The 19,242-nt window shown below is 36.5% G+C and overlaps 1 protein-coding gene across 7 annotated transcripts in view; it reads right to left on the bottom strand.

Moving 5' to 3' along the window:
* Window positions 1–19,242, bottom strand: part of ARHGEF12 (Rho guanine nucleotide exchange factor 12) — a 155,024-nt gene that overhangs the window by 50,211 nt on the left and 85,571 nt on the right. For 5 of the 7 annotated variants that reach the window (XM_021696456.2, XM_021696453.2, XM_021696449.2 and 2 more), the window contains 11 exons: window positions 18,743–18,841; window positions 18,091–18,140; window positions 16,158–16,215; window positions 13,442–13,620; window positions 11,918–11,995; window positions 11,606–11,725; window positions 9,862–10,002; window positions 5,049–5,123; window positions 2,690–2,782; window positions 749–859; window positions 365–463 (listed from right to left, as the gene is read on the bottom strand). In XM_021696456.2, coding sequence (XP_021552131.1) covers window positions 365–463; window positions 749–859; window positions 2,690–2,782; window positions 5,049–5,123; window positions 9,862–10,002; window positions 11,606–11,725; window positions 11,918–11,995; window positions 13,442–13,620; window positions 16,158–16,215; window positions 18,091–18,129 — 993 coding nt within the window. In that variant the 5' untranslated portion in view covers window positions 18,130–18,140; window positions 18,743–18,841. The remainder of the gene's footprint in view (window positions 1–364; window positions 464–748; window positions 860–2,689; window positions 2,783–5,048; window positions 5,124–9,861; window positions 10,003–11,605; window positions 11,726–11,917; window positions 11,996–13,441; window positions 13,621–16,157; window positions 16,216–18,090; window positions 18,141–18,742; window positions 18,842–19,242) is intronic. The other 2 variants (XM_021696454.2, XM_021696455.2) reach the window with 2 other exon arrangements.

Raw genomic sequence — 19,242 nt, forward strand, 5'->3', positions numbered from 1 at the left:
ACTTGTGCCTCTGAACTTCAAAGAGGCCAACCAGAATTCATTATGCAAGTATTATCCTTTGGATCCTAATACATATGTATTATATCATTTGTGTTCTCTTTTGCACTCTCTTAATTATGCACACAGATAAATCCCAATATATATATACGTACCCCCTAACACCTACTGTGAGAATTCATAGCCTACAACTCATTTAGAAATGATAAAAGCAATGGTCAAGAGTAATCAGTAACTGAGATACAGTACAAACGTCCGAAAGTCCAAAACAATAAAGCCCAAAACCAGGGGAAGGAAGACTGGAAGTAGGAGTCCAATAACTCAATGTACTACAGCAAAGATTATATAATATTAATTGGTAACTTACTGCAGATCGATCCAGGAAGAACTGATGAAACTCAAGGAAGACACGACGAGTCTCCTTGGAATTGGTCTGCTTATACAGGTCTGAATAGAGATAACAAAGCTGTAGTAGAGGAAGAAATGGAAAAGAGAGAAAAAGGGAGCAATCATGAAAAATGTCATCTGCTAGATCTTCACCAAGAGGAAAGTTTCCAACAAGTAGGCCACTACGAGCAATGTCATCATTATCGTGCAACCAAGTTTTTTAAAAAATAATTTAATTTCTTTTTAACTATCTTACGTATCTATCCTGGTATGTTTAGAAACTCATCTTGCAGAAGTGAGAGGTTTTATAGTGTAAGAATCAGTGTAAGAACTCTGAGCTGGCTGAACAGTCAAAACACGTTACCAGCGTCGCGGGGTCAAACTGTGAGACCACGTGGTGTAAGAAAACAGCCAGGTGAGCAGGGCGAGATTTCAGCAGTTCGATGCTCTGGAAACAGCTGCACTGCCCATTGATCTAGAAGAGGAAGTACCGACACATCAAGAACTCTACCACGCAGGTGAAAAATGTAAGGTAAGCTCAGTTAAACACAACTATCCAAATTTCACTTTGACCTACCCTAAAAAAAGTTCAAGATTTTAAAAATTCCATGGGAATGTATTAGCATACAGGCTTATGGAATCTCTTCCCCTGAAAATTAATAACCTCATAGAAACAGGTTGGAAGAAAGACTACCTTAGGAGAACGCAAGTTTAGAAGATGATGATTGAGGAGCTCAGATGTCTACGTATCAGGATGCAAAAAACAGCATTAACAACACTTCTAAAAATGAAATAGGAGGCGTTCTGCCTATTAATGAAATAGCTGTCTTTCTTTTCTTTTGAGCTAATGCAGAAATGGTGGTATGAAAATGGAGATATATAATTTTAAGCAAGATGACTCTGCGAAGAACTCTATGCTCCCTAACTACACCGAGCACAGGAAACTACTAGTTAAACCTAAAGTAACCTCGAATCACAATTTCCATTTAATTTCTCACATCTCTAAATAAATTAGAGGAGAAAGTTAATCTAAACAAATAATACCAATTCTTCACAATCTCTTTCAGAAAATACAAAAGAGGGGACACTTCTCAAAGTCATTTTAAGCGGCCAGCATTAGGGGCGCCAGGGTGGTTCAGTTGGTTAAGTGTCTGACTCTTGATTTCAGCTCAAGTCATGATCTCAGGGTCAAGGGATTGAGCCCAGCGTCAGGCCCCGTGCACGGGGGGGGGGGGGAGTCTGCTTGGGATTCTCTCTCTCCCTCTTCCTGTGACCCTCCCCCTGCTCTCTCTCTTTTTCTAAATAAATAAATGAAATCTTTAAAAAAAGGGCATTACCCAAATATCAAAAACAAAGACAGTATAAAAAAAGAAAATGAGAAACCAACATCCCCCTTAAAAACCGATGTAAACATCATCAGCAAAATAATAGCAAATTGAATCCGACAATTTATACAAAGGAAGATACGTTATGACCAACTGTGGTTTATCCCAGGAATGCAAAGCTGGTTCAACATGCTATTATCAATCAATGTAATTTACCATGTTAAGAGACTAAGTTAAAAAAAAAAAAACAAACCCACATGATCATCTCAATCATTCCACAAAGTTCAACATCCAGTCATGATGAAAATTCTCAGCAACCAGAAATAGAAGTAAACTTCCATAACCTAATAAAAAGTACCTACAAAATACCTATCATTAACATCTTACTTAATGATGAAAGACTAAATATCTTTCTCTCCAAGGTCAGAAATAAGGCAAGAATGTCCTGTCTCACCACTCCAATTCAATCTCACAGTGGAAGTCCTAACCAGTGCAATAAAGAACAAGAAATAAAAGATAAACAGATTGGAAACAAATAAGTAAACAAGGAAATAAATACGGTTGTCTATGTAGAAAATCCCAAAAAGTTATTTTAAAAAGCCCGTAGAATTAGTGAATTTATTAGCAAGACCATGGGATACAAGGACAGGAATCAAGCCAGTCATACTCGTATACACCATCAATAAACAATTGGAATTTTAAATCAAAAGAATATATATTTACAATTACACTCCCCCCTCCCAAAATGAAGTACTTAAGTGTAAATCCATCACTCCTTATCACCTTTAAAAGCAAAGTCATTTCTACTGGTCAAAGTTAAAATAAAAATCCAAACAATTAAACAATTAATCTTAGTTCTAAGACACGGCCTTAACTCTTTACAAACAGAATTTCAATCTCCAAAAAGCATTCATTTTCACAAAAAAAATCAAACATGGTGAAGAATTAATAATTTGTGTTTTAGAAAAAAATGTCATCACCTGTTCATGTTCAGTACCGAAATCATCATCCTCTGCTCCAATAATATGAGGTGCTATACGGGGAGAGGGACTCCCGATGAGTGACTGAGTATCCTAGAGAAAAGGAACGGAAAAATTATCTGTTGGTCAAATCAGAGAAAGCATGAAGCCAAATCATCAAAAAGAAATGGTTCACTAAAACTGATTCCTTTTTAATTATTTTCCTTTAAGTGCTTTATTTTCAAAGAAGTGATTCTCAAATTTTCAAGGCAATGAATCACTTTAGCAAAGAAAACCACAACAGTATCGACTGTTTCTTGGAGAGAGAAAAAAAAAAAAAACATTTCCTCTGGAAATAATTAACACCTTTTGCTCACTACAACTCTTGGATATCTGATTCTAATCACTCTGTGTGTACTCCATTCATTTCATATAAACCTTGTCACAGGCAGAAAGTTGGCTTACGTAAATAATTACAATTCTAAAGAGGCAGTAAGAAAAGTGAATGAAGACCACAGGACAAAGGAAAAACGAGAGTAGAAATGATAAGACGAAGTGAGGAGAGAGGTTAATACAAAGACTTCTATTAACATCGCATAATTGAAAGCTGTCCCTGAACCCTGTTTTTTCATTTTCAATTCATTTTCATAAGTGCATAATACAGGGTTTTTCAACCCTGGCTCTGTTGACATTTGGGGCCAGATAATTCTTTGTTGTGGGGGCTGTCCTGTGCATTGTACGATGTTGAGCAGCATCCTGGGCCTCTACCCACCCACTACATGCCAGCAGCAGCCTCCCAGTCATGACAATCAAAAATGTTTCCATACACTGCCAAATGTTCCCTGAGGGACAAAATCACTCCTGGTTGAAAATCGCTGGCATAATGCAACAAAATTTTCAAGTAATCACACAAAATTAAAATCATTTTGTATAGAAACAAAGAACCAAAATTGCAAACATAAATTGTAGGTTGGCAGAGCTCCCTCCCATGCAATAATAGCTCATCCATTTGTCAGCTCACTTACAAAGTTGGATTTAGCATGAAAAAGGCAGTGTAAGGGCATTAATGTATAATATAAAAAATATGGGATGGTTGAAGATCACAAATACTAAAATCTTAGGCCATGCAGTATGAAGAGAAATACAAATTTGGGAAGATCTAGGGAAAGAATGAGTTCGGCTCAAACCTGACAGCAGCTGAACATGCAAGATGTGGGGCTGAGCAAGGAGAGCGGGGCTATCCTGATTTGGGGGTCGTGTGTATAGGAGTCCGAGCCAAAGCTATGCACATGGATCCAGTTATAAACAAAATACTCTGTAGCTGTTGTCTCCCCTCCTTAGGTGTGATGCAGATCTCTGTATCTGCATCTTCTAAACTTGATTCTGCCTTTCTTACTCCTTGTTTTTTGAACGCCAAGGCTGTAGTCATTTTTTAAAAATATGGTAAAACAAGGGAAATGTGTTTAGAGTGGTTGTCAGACAACTTCTGATTTTATAGCTGTTTCAGTGTCTCTGATTTTTCAGTAGTCCTTATGTTGCTAATAATTGATGGGTCACAATATGCTGTTAAATCTTTTACTATAAAACTTGATACAAATCTAATTAAAAAACAAAATCAGAATGCTAAAAAGTATTCACTTAAGAATATGCAAAATCCAGCAATTCCACTTCTGAATAAATACCCAAAAGAACTAAAAGAAAGAACCTAACAGATATCTGCATTTCCATGGTCATAGTGGCATTATTCACAATAGCCAAAAGGTGGAGACAACCCAAGTGTTCACTGACAGATGAGAGGATAAGCAAAACGTGGTCTATACATACAATGGCTTATTATTCAGCCTTAAAAAGGAAGGAAAATCTGACACCTGCTACGACACAGGTGAACCTTGAGGACATGATGCTAAGTGAAATAAGCCAGTCACAAAAGGACAAACTCATATGATGCTTCTCATATAAGGTCCCCAAAGTAGTTACATTCAGAGGAAAATGGTGGTTGCCCAGTGCTGAGGGTAGTGGGGAGGCAGTGTCGAATGGGTACTGAGTTTGAGTTGGGGAAGAGGAAAGACAGATACGGGGAAGGCTGTAAAACAGTGACAATACAACTTAATGACAATGAACTGTAGACATAAACTTATTAAAATGGTAAATTTTATGTTATGTGTATTTTACTACAATAAGCGAAATAACATTAAACCACCTATTAATGTCAACCAACCACCATGGAGTAGCTCTCCATTTATCAAATCTTTATTAGTAATTTTAAACTTTTTCTCTCCCAACCCGCACCCCCACCCCCAATCCACAAATACGAGGTGTGTCTGTCTCTGTAGAAGGAAAGCTAAAGAAAGCACGACCATGTCGTGGATTTCATACTCACAGTGTCCTGAGTCACTTCACTTTTCTCTGGGTTTTCCTCTAGATAAATCCTCTCTTTCAGGGCACTCTTGGGACTCTTAAAAAAAAAAAAAAAAAAAAAAAAAGACATTCAGTTCATTTCAATAGGCTCACCAAAAAAAGGATAAGGAAAAATAGGGTGAAAAAATAAGGTTCTGAATTTCACATTTGTATTTGAAACCACTAAATATCTTTCCATATAATACCTGGCTGTACTATTTGTTTTCCTGACTTTGACAAGACACTTATTCTCAGCTGTTTTAGTTTTATGTTGATAAACAGCATCACACTAAGAGAACAGTTGTACTTCGTGAACTCCAGGCCTACAGGCTAATTTCTACCAAGTAACCCTAACTAGATGTATTACGTACCTCAAACTCATTATGTTAAAGTCAAACTCTGTCTTTATCCACCTCTTCTAACCCCCCTGCCCCCAACTCTTCTTTCTATGCAAGTTAAAAGCATTCTGGCCTATTTATATGAATAGAATTAAGCTTCTGTCTATGTTTCTGTGAGTATCATGTGAAAGTGATTTGTGGATGCTTATAAAATTTGCATGGTATGTTTGGGATGTCCTAATATAAACCAGAAACAATATGATGTGCAGAACTTCAATTCTGGATGATAAGCAACACCCCAAAGCAAGGGAGCCATTCTTCAGAGCAGCTGAAAATGAGGTACAAGAGATTTTTGTGTGAATGCCAACAGGGAAGATGCGTGCTATTTATACATATATCAAGATAGCACAAGATAAAGACAGTAGTGGCTTCAAATATAAACCCCACCTTGGAGAAATGGAGGACTTTGGGTATTGGGCAAGAGATATAAAAGAAGAAGCTAGAATAACCTTGTCACACCAAAAAGTAAGAAAGTTACCAAAGGTACTGGGATGTCATGTTAAAAGAATACTGAAGACAACTCAAGGGAGCTCCCACTGCCCAGAAGAGGGACAGTTTCAGCAACAACAAAAAGTAATGACTGCAATGGACTAAAACACAATAAACAAATATGCTGAAGTCTACGAATTCAAAATATTACACATATGCATGTGCACACACTGCCCCCCCACATTAGTGACCATTAGATTTTGTTAGGGTATTGACTCCTCTGGAAACACATATATAGAGAAATACGAATCAAGTATTTATCCTGCATTTCCTGTATAAGCTATATTTTAGGGTAACCTAAAAGCTAGTAAGAAAAGATTCTTGGGGCACCTGGGTGGCTCAGTTGGTTAAGCGACTGCCTTCGGCTCAGGTCATGATCCCGGAGTCTTGGGATCAAGTCCCACATCGGGCTCCTGGCTCAGCGGGGAGCCTGCTTCTCCCTCTGACCCTATCCCCTCTCATGCTGTTTCTCTCTCTCTCTCAAATAAATAAATAAAATCTTTAAAAAAAAAAAAAAAGAAAAGATTCTTCTTTGTAAAATAATTCCACTAGTAAATACAGAAGGAATGACAAAATTATAATATCATCCTTTTGAAACCACTAATTAAATAATGGATGCAGGCATTTTGATCATCAGTGACTGGTAAGAACATTACATAAAAGCTTAGTGGAAAAGTTGATTATGAAGGAACCATGCTGACATCATCTGAACACCTTAAACAAACCTACAGTCACAGAAAGACAACCAGACATTCACCTCCTGATGTGATGTAACAGGATGAACACAGTCCCACCCATGAATTGTTCTTGCCAAACAACAGCTCCTAATCTGATCAAGATCTCTAGATCTCACTAATAGCTTTCAGGAAATATATAGAGATGAACACATGAAACAATACCATGAAAATACAATTAAAAATGTGAGTTTGTTTTACTGGGCATATTACCCAGTTTCTGTCACAAAAAAATAGCAAGGTAAAAAAAAAGAGGAGGTAATAAATTAAAAGACTTATGAACCAAAGGCTGAAGACCTTGCTTGACTAGATCCGGACTCAGATAAACCAACTGCAGAAAGATCATTATGAGACAATTAGGGTAATCAAATTGTATATTAAGAAATTTAATTTTATGATAATGTTATTATGGCTGTATTTTTGAAAAAGTCTTTTCTCTTAAAGACACAGATTAATGAAATAACGTCTTGGATTTATTTGAAAATACTCCAGTATTTGGAGGGTGTGAAGAATGGGGGACACAGACAAAACAAGTCTGAGTACTTGTTGATGACTTCTGAGGCTGGGTGATCAGGTACATAGAAGGGATTGTTATGCTAGTCTCTATTTTTCAATAGGTTTAAAATTTTTCCGCAATAAGTTTTTAAAAACATCAGCCACAAATTCACAAAAATCAGAGAGGCAGATGCTCTAGATTTTAGATGATGATTTGTGATGAACCTGCTTCTGTTGTGAGGACTGGGTGTGTGGGTATTCTTCAAAGCCTTCTCTGAGATGAGCATAAGCAGGGAGCTTTACAATAATAATGATACCACAAACATTACAAGATCATTTTATAAAAGTGAGCAGAAAATGGGAAAAAAAATTAAAGGCACTGATTGAAAAGACAGGAAGACTGGTTCCTATAGTCTTAATACAAATGTGGAAATCCATAAGCTAAAAGCAGCACATCTTTCGCTTCAAATAGATGCTTGTGGGAATTAAACTAGTTTGTTATGAGTTCAGTGAATATCCTATCTGTACTGTATCATCCCTGCCCTGGATTTCTACAACATCCATTTATTATTTACCTGGCTTCAGTTTCCTCTTATAAAATGGTGATACTACTTCTTTGATATTATTGGGAGAATTTAAAAGAGTATCTGTACAGCATTAGTCACAACTGCTGATACAGAGGAGGTAGTCAATAAATGTTAACTATTTATTAGCCATTCAGCGCACATTTGTTAAGGGCCTACTAAGCCAAGCAGTCCTCTGTCCTTACAGATCTCCCTGTCTCTTTATTCTAATTCATTTCCACACTGACATGTTCCTGATTGTGCTTCTCCTCTGCAAGCAAGATAAAGCCCAAACTCTCATTCATTCTGTTGTTCATTCAAATACTTATTAAACATCTACATCTCAAACAGTCTCAAGTCACTGGAATGCCTATTTCTACACTTGCCAATTCATTCTGTGTTTCATAAAGTTATATTTCTAAGCCACACATTTTATTGTAACATTCCTCTAAATACAAGATAAAATTCAAATTTTTCTTTCGTACCATTTGTTGTGAATTCCTAACTGTAGGATCTGCTAGGCTTTGGAGACATAAAGTCAAATTAAGACTGTCCCTGTCCTCTTAAGAAACTATCTAATGGTAGAGACATGAAAACAGAGAGGAGAAGTAGCACTAAGTCTAAAGGGAGAATGCAAGAAGGATTCCTAAGCATAGTACTGCTAGAACAACGTGAAGCCTTTTACAACCTGAACTTAAGCCTTTGTTTCTAAGATAAACTTTAGCCATTCCATCCATAACCATAATATAGCAATAAAATTTTCACCGGTCTCCCAAATGTTATACATTTTTATTCCTCAGTACCTTTGTTTATATTTAGAGTACTGGTACTTTAGAGCTAGATGTAGGCAGATCACCTATTATCCGGATGTTAGCAAATTAGTTAACTCCCTTTGGCCAGTTTTTTCTTTTGTAAAATTATGTTAACAATAGTACTACTTCATAAGGTTGTTTTGAGAATTAACTAAAATAAGGAATGTAAAACATTCATTACAGCATATGGCATGTATGCTCAATAAATATTTTTTTCTCGAGATAAAACTGAAATTTCTCATTAAAACCTTGAGCCCATCCAATCATAAGACTGCTAGCATTATCTTTCCAAAAAAAAAAAAAACCCTCAAATTTTCCTTGAATGAAGTTCTGATTCATTGGGCCTAAGCCTCAAAAGGTAGCCTGAATGATGGCTTTAACCAGTGGCTTTCAAATTTTTTTTACCATGACCTTCAATAAGAAATTTTACATTGTCAATAGCACGCGAACACACACGTGCATATGTGTGTCTAACAAAAGTCACAAGAAGTAGCACTTACCTTATCTGCATTTTGCAAAACACATTATTTCCTATTCTATTCTTTTCTTTAATGCTAGTCCCAACCCACTAAATTGATTCCACAATCCACAGTTTCAAAAAACTGGTTTAGACTATCCTCATCACTTTTCTAAAGAGGGTGATCTATTTTTAAATCATTATTCCTATCACTGCATACTACTTACAAAGGATTGTTGAGCAAGCAACAGTGACCTTAGCTGGTAAGTATTCATATGACTACGGTGGTACATCATAATCAACCTGAAATGTTTTCTTATGATCTTCCTAACAAATAATCCATCTTCACCTGGCAATTTGGGGGTTAATCAAGAAAGTGTTACTAAACAAGGGCTATTAACTCAAGTCTATCTAACAGGACTAAGGCTTTTCCTCTTTGTAATGGCAAAGTGCCCCATGATTCAAGACTGAGTCACTCTGACCACAAATGGAATATTAACATGCTCTTAAAGATATCAACAGCTGGCCTCTTGGTTCAGTAAAAAAACACTAGCATTATTAACTTCTCAACCCACAAACAAGAGGCCTGCTGGGAAATTCCACCTCCTCAAAAGAAACATTTGGCAACGTGTGTCTAAGGGAAAAAGTGACCTCTGGAATTAAAAGCTCACAGACAACAGTGTCCAGAATTTCTGCTCATCAAAATGCTACCTTAAGGGTGGTGGTGATAAAAAGTAAATAACAAGAGAACGCCTCTAATTCACTTAACTCGTAATTCACGTAACTTAAAATCAAATACGGGGAGGAGCTGTAAAGAAGAAAACAAGATCAAGACGTAGAACACTTACGTCTGCGCTGTCACTACTGGGCCGAGAAGCATCTCCACTGCTAGAGTCAATTCTGCCTAGCCCGTCACCAGGATCGGCTTCCACCTCACTGACTGTCAGGGGGTCACCTAAAGGCTTGGAGGATGTAACAACAGCTCCATCCTAAAACGGATTAGACACATGCACACACACCAACACAATAAAAAAAATGCATTACTGACTGCATGAAGAAACAGACTTGCACTGTCATCTAAATGGAGACTGGTAAAGGTTGGCCAGTTTGATGTGATCAAGAATGCTTAAGCCTCTAAAAATTTAAAGCATAAGTAACTACTAATTCTGTGGTTCTAAAATGGCATGATCTTAGAGACAGGGAAAGTGATATTTTAGCAAGGAGAAAAAAAGTTCAAACTTCTGAATAGAGCAAAAAGATAAAATAGTTGGTTAAATTACGTAATTCATATTTCCTGCCCATTACAGTAAAGATTATTACACTATAACTTCTGGTTAACTGCCTCCCAACACTTTAGAATTTCAATAAATTTCCAATTCTGGGACACAATGTTATAATATAATACAGGCTTTTAGACCAGGAACCACGTTTTTATTGTTTGAACAGAGTAAGAATGTCATCTTTACTCAGTAATTATAACAACATAAAACTGTCAACATTACTGAGGCATAATACTCAAAATCTCATATAGCTAATGGGATTGAAAGTAATGAAAAAAGCTAAATACTGTGTAACCGAAAGTACACTGAACCAGGAAGTCAGGAGATCGTACAGCTATGTGACCCTGGCTAAGTCATTTAACCTGTTTAGGCCCTAATTTTCTCAATCACATGATTTTTTGACTGTAAAACGAGCAGATAAGGATACATGATCTCAAAGAATCCTTTGAGTTCTATGAAACTGGGGCTTTCACTCACAGACTCAGGAAGCATAATAAATCAAGAGCCTTTACTCATTTCAAATGGTACAGGAATATGTCCATTTTGCTTTAAGATGAGATTATAAGGAGCTTCTCATATCCCAGACCTGAATATTATAGAGTAGAAATGTGGTTGAGCATTGTTTCTAATGAGACCACCATCTCCATAACTTACACCTGTGTAACAAATTCTGTGTAAATCTAGTTTAAAATTTCAGTAAAAAATATAGTTGTTAAGAATATGAAAGCGCTCTGAACTCATCAGACTGGGTTGAAATTCCAGTTCCACTGCTTTTAAGCTACATGACCTGAGACAGATTATTTAATCTCTCTGAGTTTCTCTAAGTGCATATGTAAAATGGGGGCAAACAATAGTAGTATCCAATCTCAGGGGGTTGCAATGACGATTGGCAAGAAAACACTTGTCTCTGTCTTTAGCATAATGCCTGTCATTTTACAAAATCTTATGTTCCTACTTAAAAACATAACTGCCATTCTCTTTCAAAATGGGAGAATGGGAGAATGAGCCTCGAAATGTAAACATATGTATCTAAATACATTTTAGTAGTTTGTCACAACAAAGCAAGGGCACTCAATTCTTTTTAAAATTATTATGGAACAAAGAAACATGATACCACGAGCAAGCAAAGAATCAGAAGCCCACATTTCTTTTAGCTAATCATTATTTCTGTAACATGCTACACAGGACATCCTCTTGGCCTATGCTAGAAAAAATAACTTCTTAAAAAAGGCAACTGCAACATTCTCTAACACATTCCCAGAAGAAAAATCTCCTGCAAAAAGTTGGGTAGCACTTCTAATAGTGATGCTACCTGAGCAGAGCCTGTGGCTTTGGATAGCTGCTCTTGCAGCTCAGGAATGTGTTTCTTGGCCTCTTGGATCTCTTTTAGCAATCTTTGGGCAGGTGTTCGGTTGTAATCTTCCTGCAATAACTGAAAAGTTATAAAAATATTTTGAGAATTAATTACTTATGTCAAGAAAATATAGAAAAAGTCCATTCTTAATAAAATAGCGGATGGCATTGATTACAATACTGGTTGACTGTGATCACGACAAATACCAACTCAACTAGGCCCACTCACATTTTCACTGGCCTGTAAACTGCCCCATTTCTAATTTAGTACCTGCAGCCGTTCCTGCTCTTTCTGTAACATTTTTCTCAGAATTTCTACTTTCTGGTTATGAACCACATTGTTTTCCTCCTAGAAAAGAGATAAAAAAAAAACCAACAACACCAACCAACCAACCAATACAGGGCAAGTGAAGCTAAAATAAACAGCGGTTATAGAGATAGGCTGTGAGACATGACACTCAAAGTCGGAAGGTTACAGGGAAATTTCAGCCCTTCTATTTCATTTTTACTAAGCTAGATTCAAGAAAACATTAAATATTGATATTAGCTGGGGAAATGAAGTCGCCTTAAGTACAAGAATAATATCTTACACTTTCCGTCCTTTGGATCTGTACTGTCGATCCCCATGCATGACTCAACTTCCCAGTACTTCCTGAATGAAATACTCAGACAGCTCCCTAACTCCTCTCCACCATCTCTTCTTAGAAGTTTCACAACCTTGTAATATTTGATCTAATTAGCCTTCCTCAAATCCTGCTACAATCACGTCACTCTCTGGCCCCCCCCCCCCCAAATTTTAATGGATTCTTACTGCCTCTCCAGTTACAGGTAAATTAGCCTGGTAGCTGTAATTTTTCAAAATAAATAGTCCTACTGTTTTCAAGCCTCATCTCCCACTACTTAAATCCTTAACAGGCACCAGCCAAACAAAAGTCCTCAAACTTCCCCCAAATACTTGGTGCTTTCTTGGCTCTTTCTCTATTTATTCTACTTCTTTTACCTGGGCTCCTTTCCTCCCCATTGCCACCACTTAAATGTTACCTGTTTTTCAAGGCTCGATTCAAATAATAGCTTTCCATAAAGTCCTTCCTTATTACAACCGGATGTGCTTCCTCCCTCCTCTGAATTGTCACAGAACTTAATATTTCCCCCCTCATAATGTCCACATTCTGCCTTGGTATTATAATTACTCGTATACTCTTGATTCTATCTCAAATAACAGGGTTTATGTATCTACTATATACCAAGCAATATTTCAGGTCTGGGGGAAATAACAATAAACAAACAAAACTCTGTCCTCTGAGAGTATATATTCTAAGATAACTAAGGACATTGAACATAGGGTATCTTAATTATATTTTTGTGAATGGCACCCTGTTTTGTATATGGCAGGTGTTAAATATTTCTTAATTCAATCTGCTATCCCAACACTCTGTAATCATCTCAAATTATGACATAATTTTTTTTATATTAGGAAGCTATTTTCCAGTATCCTGAACTTAAATCTATCAGATCAATACTTTAAAACTTTTTTTTTTTTTTTAAAGATTTTATTTATTTATTTGAGAGAGAGAGAGAGACAGAGAGCATGAGAAGGAGAAGGGTCAGAGGGAGAAGCAGACTCCCCGCCGAGCAGGGAGCCCGATGCGGGACTCGATCCCGGGACTCCAGGATCATGACCTGAGCCGAAGGCAGTCGCTTAACCAACTAAGCCACCCAGGCGCCCTAAAACTCTTAATATAAAGCAAAGGCATCATTATAAACTGAGCGTTTAAAAAAAGTTTTCCCCTCTTACCCCCATGAGCACAGGACTAGTAATTCTCTCCATGTTCCCAGATGCTCCAGGTGAATGAGGGGATGTCATGATGGGAGACATATGTCCAATGACTGATGGCTCTACTTCAGATTCAGCGAGTGGAATCTGGGGCGACCCAGGTGGGCGTCCCTGCACAGTGAGAGCTACATAGGAACCAGCTTGCGGTGGAGAGAGAGAGGAAGGAAAAATAACACTTATTAAAAGCTTGTTTACAGCATTTTGCTACTTCCCCTTTGACAGTTCTATAAGATCCAGTTATGTGAGCAAGTTTGATCATCTGCTAACCATTGTTCCACAGAAAAAGAAACCAACTTGTCATTTCTTCTTTTTGACTCCCCTAAAAATCTAAAAGAACAATGCCATTTTCAGATGGCAAATTACTTTTCATAAGATCAGATATTACACAAAGGCAAATAAAACTTATAATCCCAAGAATTGTTTTTAATTTAGGGAAGGGTGAGTTAACAGCAACCTTATACTAATGGTTATGTTCAATTAATTTCTTAAATGTATGTTTAGATTTAAGTAATCATATTTTGAAATGATACTAATTAGGTAGGGTTTAACTGATTTTCTGGAATATCATGATGCAATTTTAAATTAACTTAAAAAAATGAGAAGGGACAAAAAATATCCCACAAAAATTAGAAAAGAACACACAGTAAATGTGTTTTTTTATTTTGTTGTTTTATTTTATTTATTTATTTATTTTAAGATTTTTATTTATTTGACAGAGAGAGACACAGTGAGAGAGGGAACACAAGCAGGGGGAGTGGGAGAGGGAGAAGCAGGCTTCCCTGCTGAGCAGGGAGCCCGATGCGGGGCTCGATCCCAGGAGCCCGGGATCATGACCTAAGCCAAAGGCAGACACTTAGACTGAGCCACCCAGGCGCCCCCGTAAGATTTTATTTTTAAAATACGGAGAAGACAGAACTTCACTAGGCATATTACAGGAGGAAGAAAGTACAGAAAGCAAAACCAACCCTGACCAGAAAGACTCGACAACAGACATTCGTTATTTATCTAGCATCAAGAAGAAAGGAGACTTTCCAAATCAATGACTTTTCTAGATAACTGACCTCTGAATGACAAAATCTTCCTCTTAGACTTTCCAATAGAACTTCTAAATGTATTTCACACTTTTCTCCCTATTTAACCACCCATGGAACTCACTGTCAATTATTTCAGTGTTTGAGTTAGAATGTTCTAAAAGCCTTTTTCTACACTTAATGGTCACAAGTGCAATGATTTGGGGGTATTTTAGGGACATACACTTTTTAAGGTTTTTCAACTGTATTTCTGTCAGAAAGTTATGTATTATAGCTTATTTACTTATCCATGTATAAGTAAATATATATATATTTATACATACATAAATATACTTATTTACTTTACTTGCCTCCACTAGCTTCCTATTTCTTCCCCTCTCTTCTACAGCTATGTTTAAACTGCTTTCATTTAACATCCCTTTTATCATGTCCAGAGGATGCATTACACAGTAGGACATGAGGGACCAGTACGAGTACCCAGGTGTGAGGCATTGCAAATTTAGATCTGTTCTAGAGGCTCATAGTGTTTTATCCTTACTTTAAAATTTTAGACAGGCTCTCAGTATTGGATAAGTCATCTTATCTGCTACAGTGCTAGGATTTACTTTTTTTAAGTAAAATTTACACTGGAATGAGTAAAATATATAACCTAAAAAGCTAAAGAAATAATCTTACTCTTTGTAATAGTTATCAGGCATATATTTATTACCAAAAACCACCATATTAATGTAGCACATAAAAATGTATAAACCACAATCTCATTACATAAATAATCAAACTGATTCAAGAATGGGGATTTAATTTTGATCATCCCATTTCTTTTTACAAAGTACTAAAGTGAAGAACTATGATCACAGGGACGATTTAAAGCCCTGGTAGTCTGATGAAAAGGTAAAAAGGATTCAGGCGTTGCTTTAGTTAAACAGTAAGATGGGCAATTCAGTTTATTAAATTTATTCTAAAGATGTCCACTCTATGAAACAAAAACAGGATTAAATAAAATAGTAGTGTTTCTGCTTGGCCATAAACAACTATCTCTTATTTGTAGTCTACCGTGGAAGAGTTTTGATGCAGAAGATTCTAAATTCTTAACTCTGGAGATTTCCAAGAGATCACTACCCTGGTTTTTATTTAATGATTTACTTATCTGAGGAAACATGACTATGCTAGATGATTTTTAAAGTTCCATTTCAGTTCATCCGGGCCATTCCATCTGAATTCTCAGTCTCTTCCCCCTCAGATAACTCATGCATTTCTTTCAAATATATGCTTTCTATATTACCAAGAGTGACAAGGATATTATAATCAACCACATACATGAAGTGGACAAAAGATAGTTATTATTAATTAAGAATTTTCACCTCAGACTTTCCTTTAATGCAGGGTTAAAGCAAACTCCAGCCAAGAGGCTAAGTCTGACCCACAGATTGTTTTGACAAAATAAAGTTTTACTGAAATACAACCACACCCATTCATTTACATACTGCCTATGGGTGCTTTTGTGCTACAAAGAGAAAACAGAGTAGTAGACCATCAGGCGCACAAATCCTAAAATATTTACTCTCTGGCTTATTACATAAGTGTTTTCTGATCCTTGCTTTAAGGCATTCAGAAACCAATTAAAACTGTGAATAACATTCACCTACATTTGATTAGCTTCACCACTTCCAAATGGTTTGAATGAGTCACCAGAGTTCCATTCACCTGTAAGAAAATGAAAATAGCATGTCAGATACATTCCATTGAGAATGGATATATTGACTTTAGGAATTATTATACATAATACAACCAATTATATAATATAGCACTTAGAACTATATTAAAATATGTATATATTTGGTTCAATATTCACTTTTATCGATATTCTTCTGTAAGGTATACTCAGCAACAAAATGAACTTGAATACAAAACAAGGCCTTGATTTAAAGGACATTATATCTGAAAAACAAACAGGGTTCTAGAGGGGAGGGGGGTGGGAGGATGGGTCAGCCTGGTGGTGGGTATTAAAGAGGGCACGTTCTGCATGGAGCACTGGGTGTTGTGCACAAACAATGAATCGTGGAACACTACATCAAAAACTAATGATGTAATGTATGGGGATTAACATAAGAATAAATAAATTAATTAAAGGACATTATAACTAACCATTAAAAATGACAAAACATACCATTTCTGACAACCACATATATTTTGACCTATTATTTTATTTTATTTTTTTAGAGAGGGAGAGAGAAAAGGGGAAGAGGAGAAGAGGGAGAGAGAGAACCTTAAGCAGGCTCCATGCCCAGTGCGGAGCCCAACATGGGGCTCAATCTCACAACCGAGAGATCATGACCTGAACCAAAATCAAGAGTCAGACGCTTAACCAACTGAGCCAGCCAGGTCCCCCTTCACCTATCATTTTAATTTCTACTTCTTTGGTTATCAGTGAGGTGAGACATATCCTCCTTAATACATTATTTATTTCAATTACTTTGGGGAACTGCCTGATAAAATTCTTTGTCTTTTTTTCTATTAGGCTATCTATCTATTTATTTATTCTTCTCTTAGGAATTTAAAAGTGCTCTTTACAAGTAAGGTATTCTACTCTGTAGTTTCAAATAATTTTTTCCAGATAGTTGTTTGTAAATATATTCATGGTGCCTTTTCCTGTATAATAATTTGATTTTTTAAGTATTCAAATTCCTCAACCATCTCAAGAGTAATGACTGACCAATCCACTCTTCCTATACTGGTCGGAATTCAAGGCCTGTTGCTGGACTGATAGGACTACATCTAGACTAGAGCAACTTGTTTTGAATTAATCCCTACCACCTCATCTCACACAATACCCATATACATAACACTTTTTTTTTTTAAGCTATTCTTATACCTCTATAAAATTCATTTGGAAGACTCATCAGTTTGACAAATAATGACACATCTCCCCAGTCATATTAATATATTTTGATGAGAGGGGCGCGTGGGTGGCTCAGATGGTTAAGCGTCTGCCTTCGGCTCAGGTCATGATCCCAGGGTCCCGGGATCGAGTCCCGCATCGGGCTCCCTGCTAGGCGGGGAGCCTGCTTCTCTCCCTCTGCCTCTGCCTCTCTCTCTCTCTCTGACTTTCATGAATAAATACAAAAAATTAAAAATATATATATATATATATTGTGATGAGAATTTTTTTTATTATTATGTTATGTTAATCACCATACATTACATCATTAGTTTTTGATGTAGTGTTCCATGATTCATTGTTTGTGTATAACACCCAGTGCTCCATGCAAAACATGCCCTCTTTAATACCCTTGATGAGAATTTACTAACAGATTAGTTTGGAGAGAAATGATCTTTATCACAGTGAGTTACTTTCCTATCTAAGAACACACATGACTCCATTTATTCACACCTTTTATTATGCCCTTCAGTAAAAAGTAGTATTAATTTTAAAATAAATGAAATGTTTTTTACAGTCAACAAATGTATCATATATAATGTACTGCTTTTTGTAAAAATCCAAGTGAAAAAAATAAAATATGGTTAATATATGCTGTTTTTAAATCTACCATAAATTCCATAATAGTCTTTTCCTCTTACCTTGATGATTCGATCACCTGTCTGTACCCCAGCCCGCATGGCTGCTCCATCTGCAAGAGAAATTAATTACTTAAAATTCTTCTGTAAGGTATATGCACTGATAATTTTCAGTACATGCAACTGGCAGAATAACCAAATGGTTAAAAACATGTGCCTCTGCCACTCACTAGTTGTGTGACCACGGATTATGTTTTTTTTTCACTCTAAGCCTTAATATCACCTGTAAAATGTGGGTAAAAAATACCTACCTCAAATTACAGCATCCAACATAAAGAAAGTATTCAATATATGGTAATAGAACATATTATTGTCATTTTGGGGAAAGTGGATGTTTTGGAGCATATAACCATTTCTTTAATCTGGTCTACCAAATATCTCTGGTGCCATGAAGAAATAAAATTCCACAAACCTCTCTAAGTGATGATGTATATAGTTTCTAAAACTATATAAGACTGTTTTCTTTCTAGTACGTACAAAGAAAATCAACTGGGGTGAATTCATGCCTATAACTAGGACACTAAACACCAATCTAAAACAGGCCATATGACCTGCTATGTATGTGATTATTTTATTCTGGGCAATAGACATGAAGCTTTTCTCTTTTTACTCTGTTTGCTCCCAAGTGACAAGACCGTTTTAAAAAATGCCTTGCCTTCTTTGACAGACTGTACGAAGACTGGATTGTCTCCACTGACCGTCAGCCCAAATCCATTGTCATCCTTCTGGATGATCACACAACGCTGAACAAGACCTGCACAAGAACCACAGGGTAAAGAGAGAAGAGAAAATAGGAGAGAAAAAGACATAATTACATATTAGTAATGAACTGTAACTATATTCTATCTGGACAAACACAAGATGGCACGTGAAACCCATTATCACAAACCACAGTACTAACCCCATAAATGAAACAAAGTCATATGTATTGGTTTCTCACTGGAGAGGTAGAGTAGAATTGCTCCGAGATTAAAAACAGCTATGGCAAAGTGGAAAAGAAGTATCAGAGAGGAGACAGAAGGAAGGCCTATTCACATCTCTGCTATTTATTTGTAACATGAAATCCTCCCCACTGCCCTTTGTTTTTGGTGCTCTAACTGATGTTTAAACCCTAGAAAATCAAACATTTTGGGACATTAGGCTAGAAGCATCCCA

Source organism: Neomonachus schauinslandi, chromosome 11 (genome assembly GCF_002201575.2).
Source record: "Neomonachus schauinslandi chromosome 11, ASM220157v2, whole genome shotgun sequence".
Classification (NCBI taxonomy): Eukaryota; Metazoa; Chordata; class Mammalia; order Carnivora; family Phocidae; genus Neomonachus; species Neomonachus schauinslandi.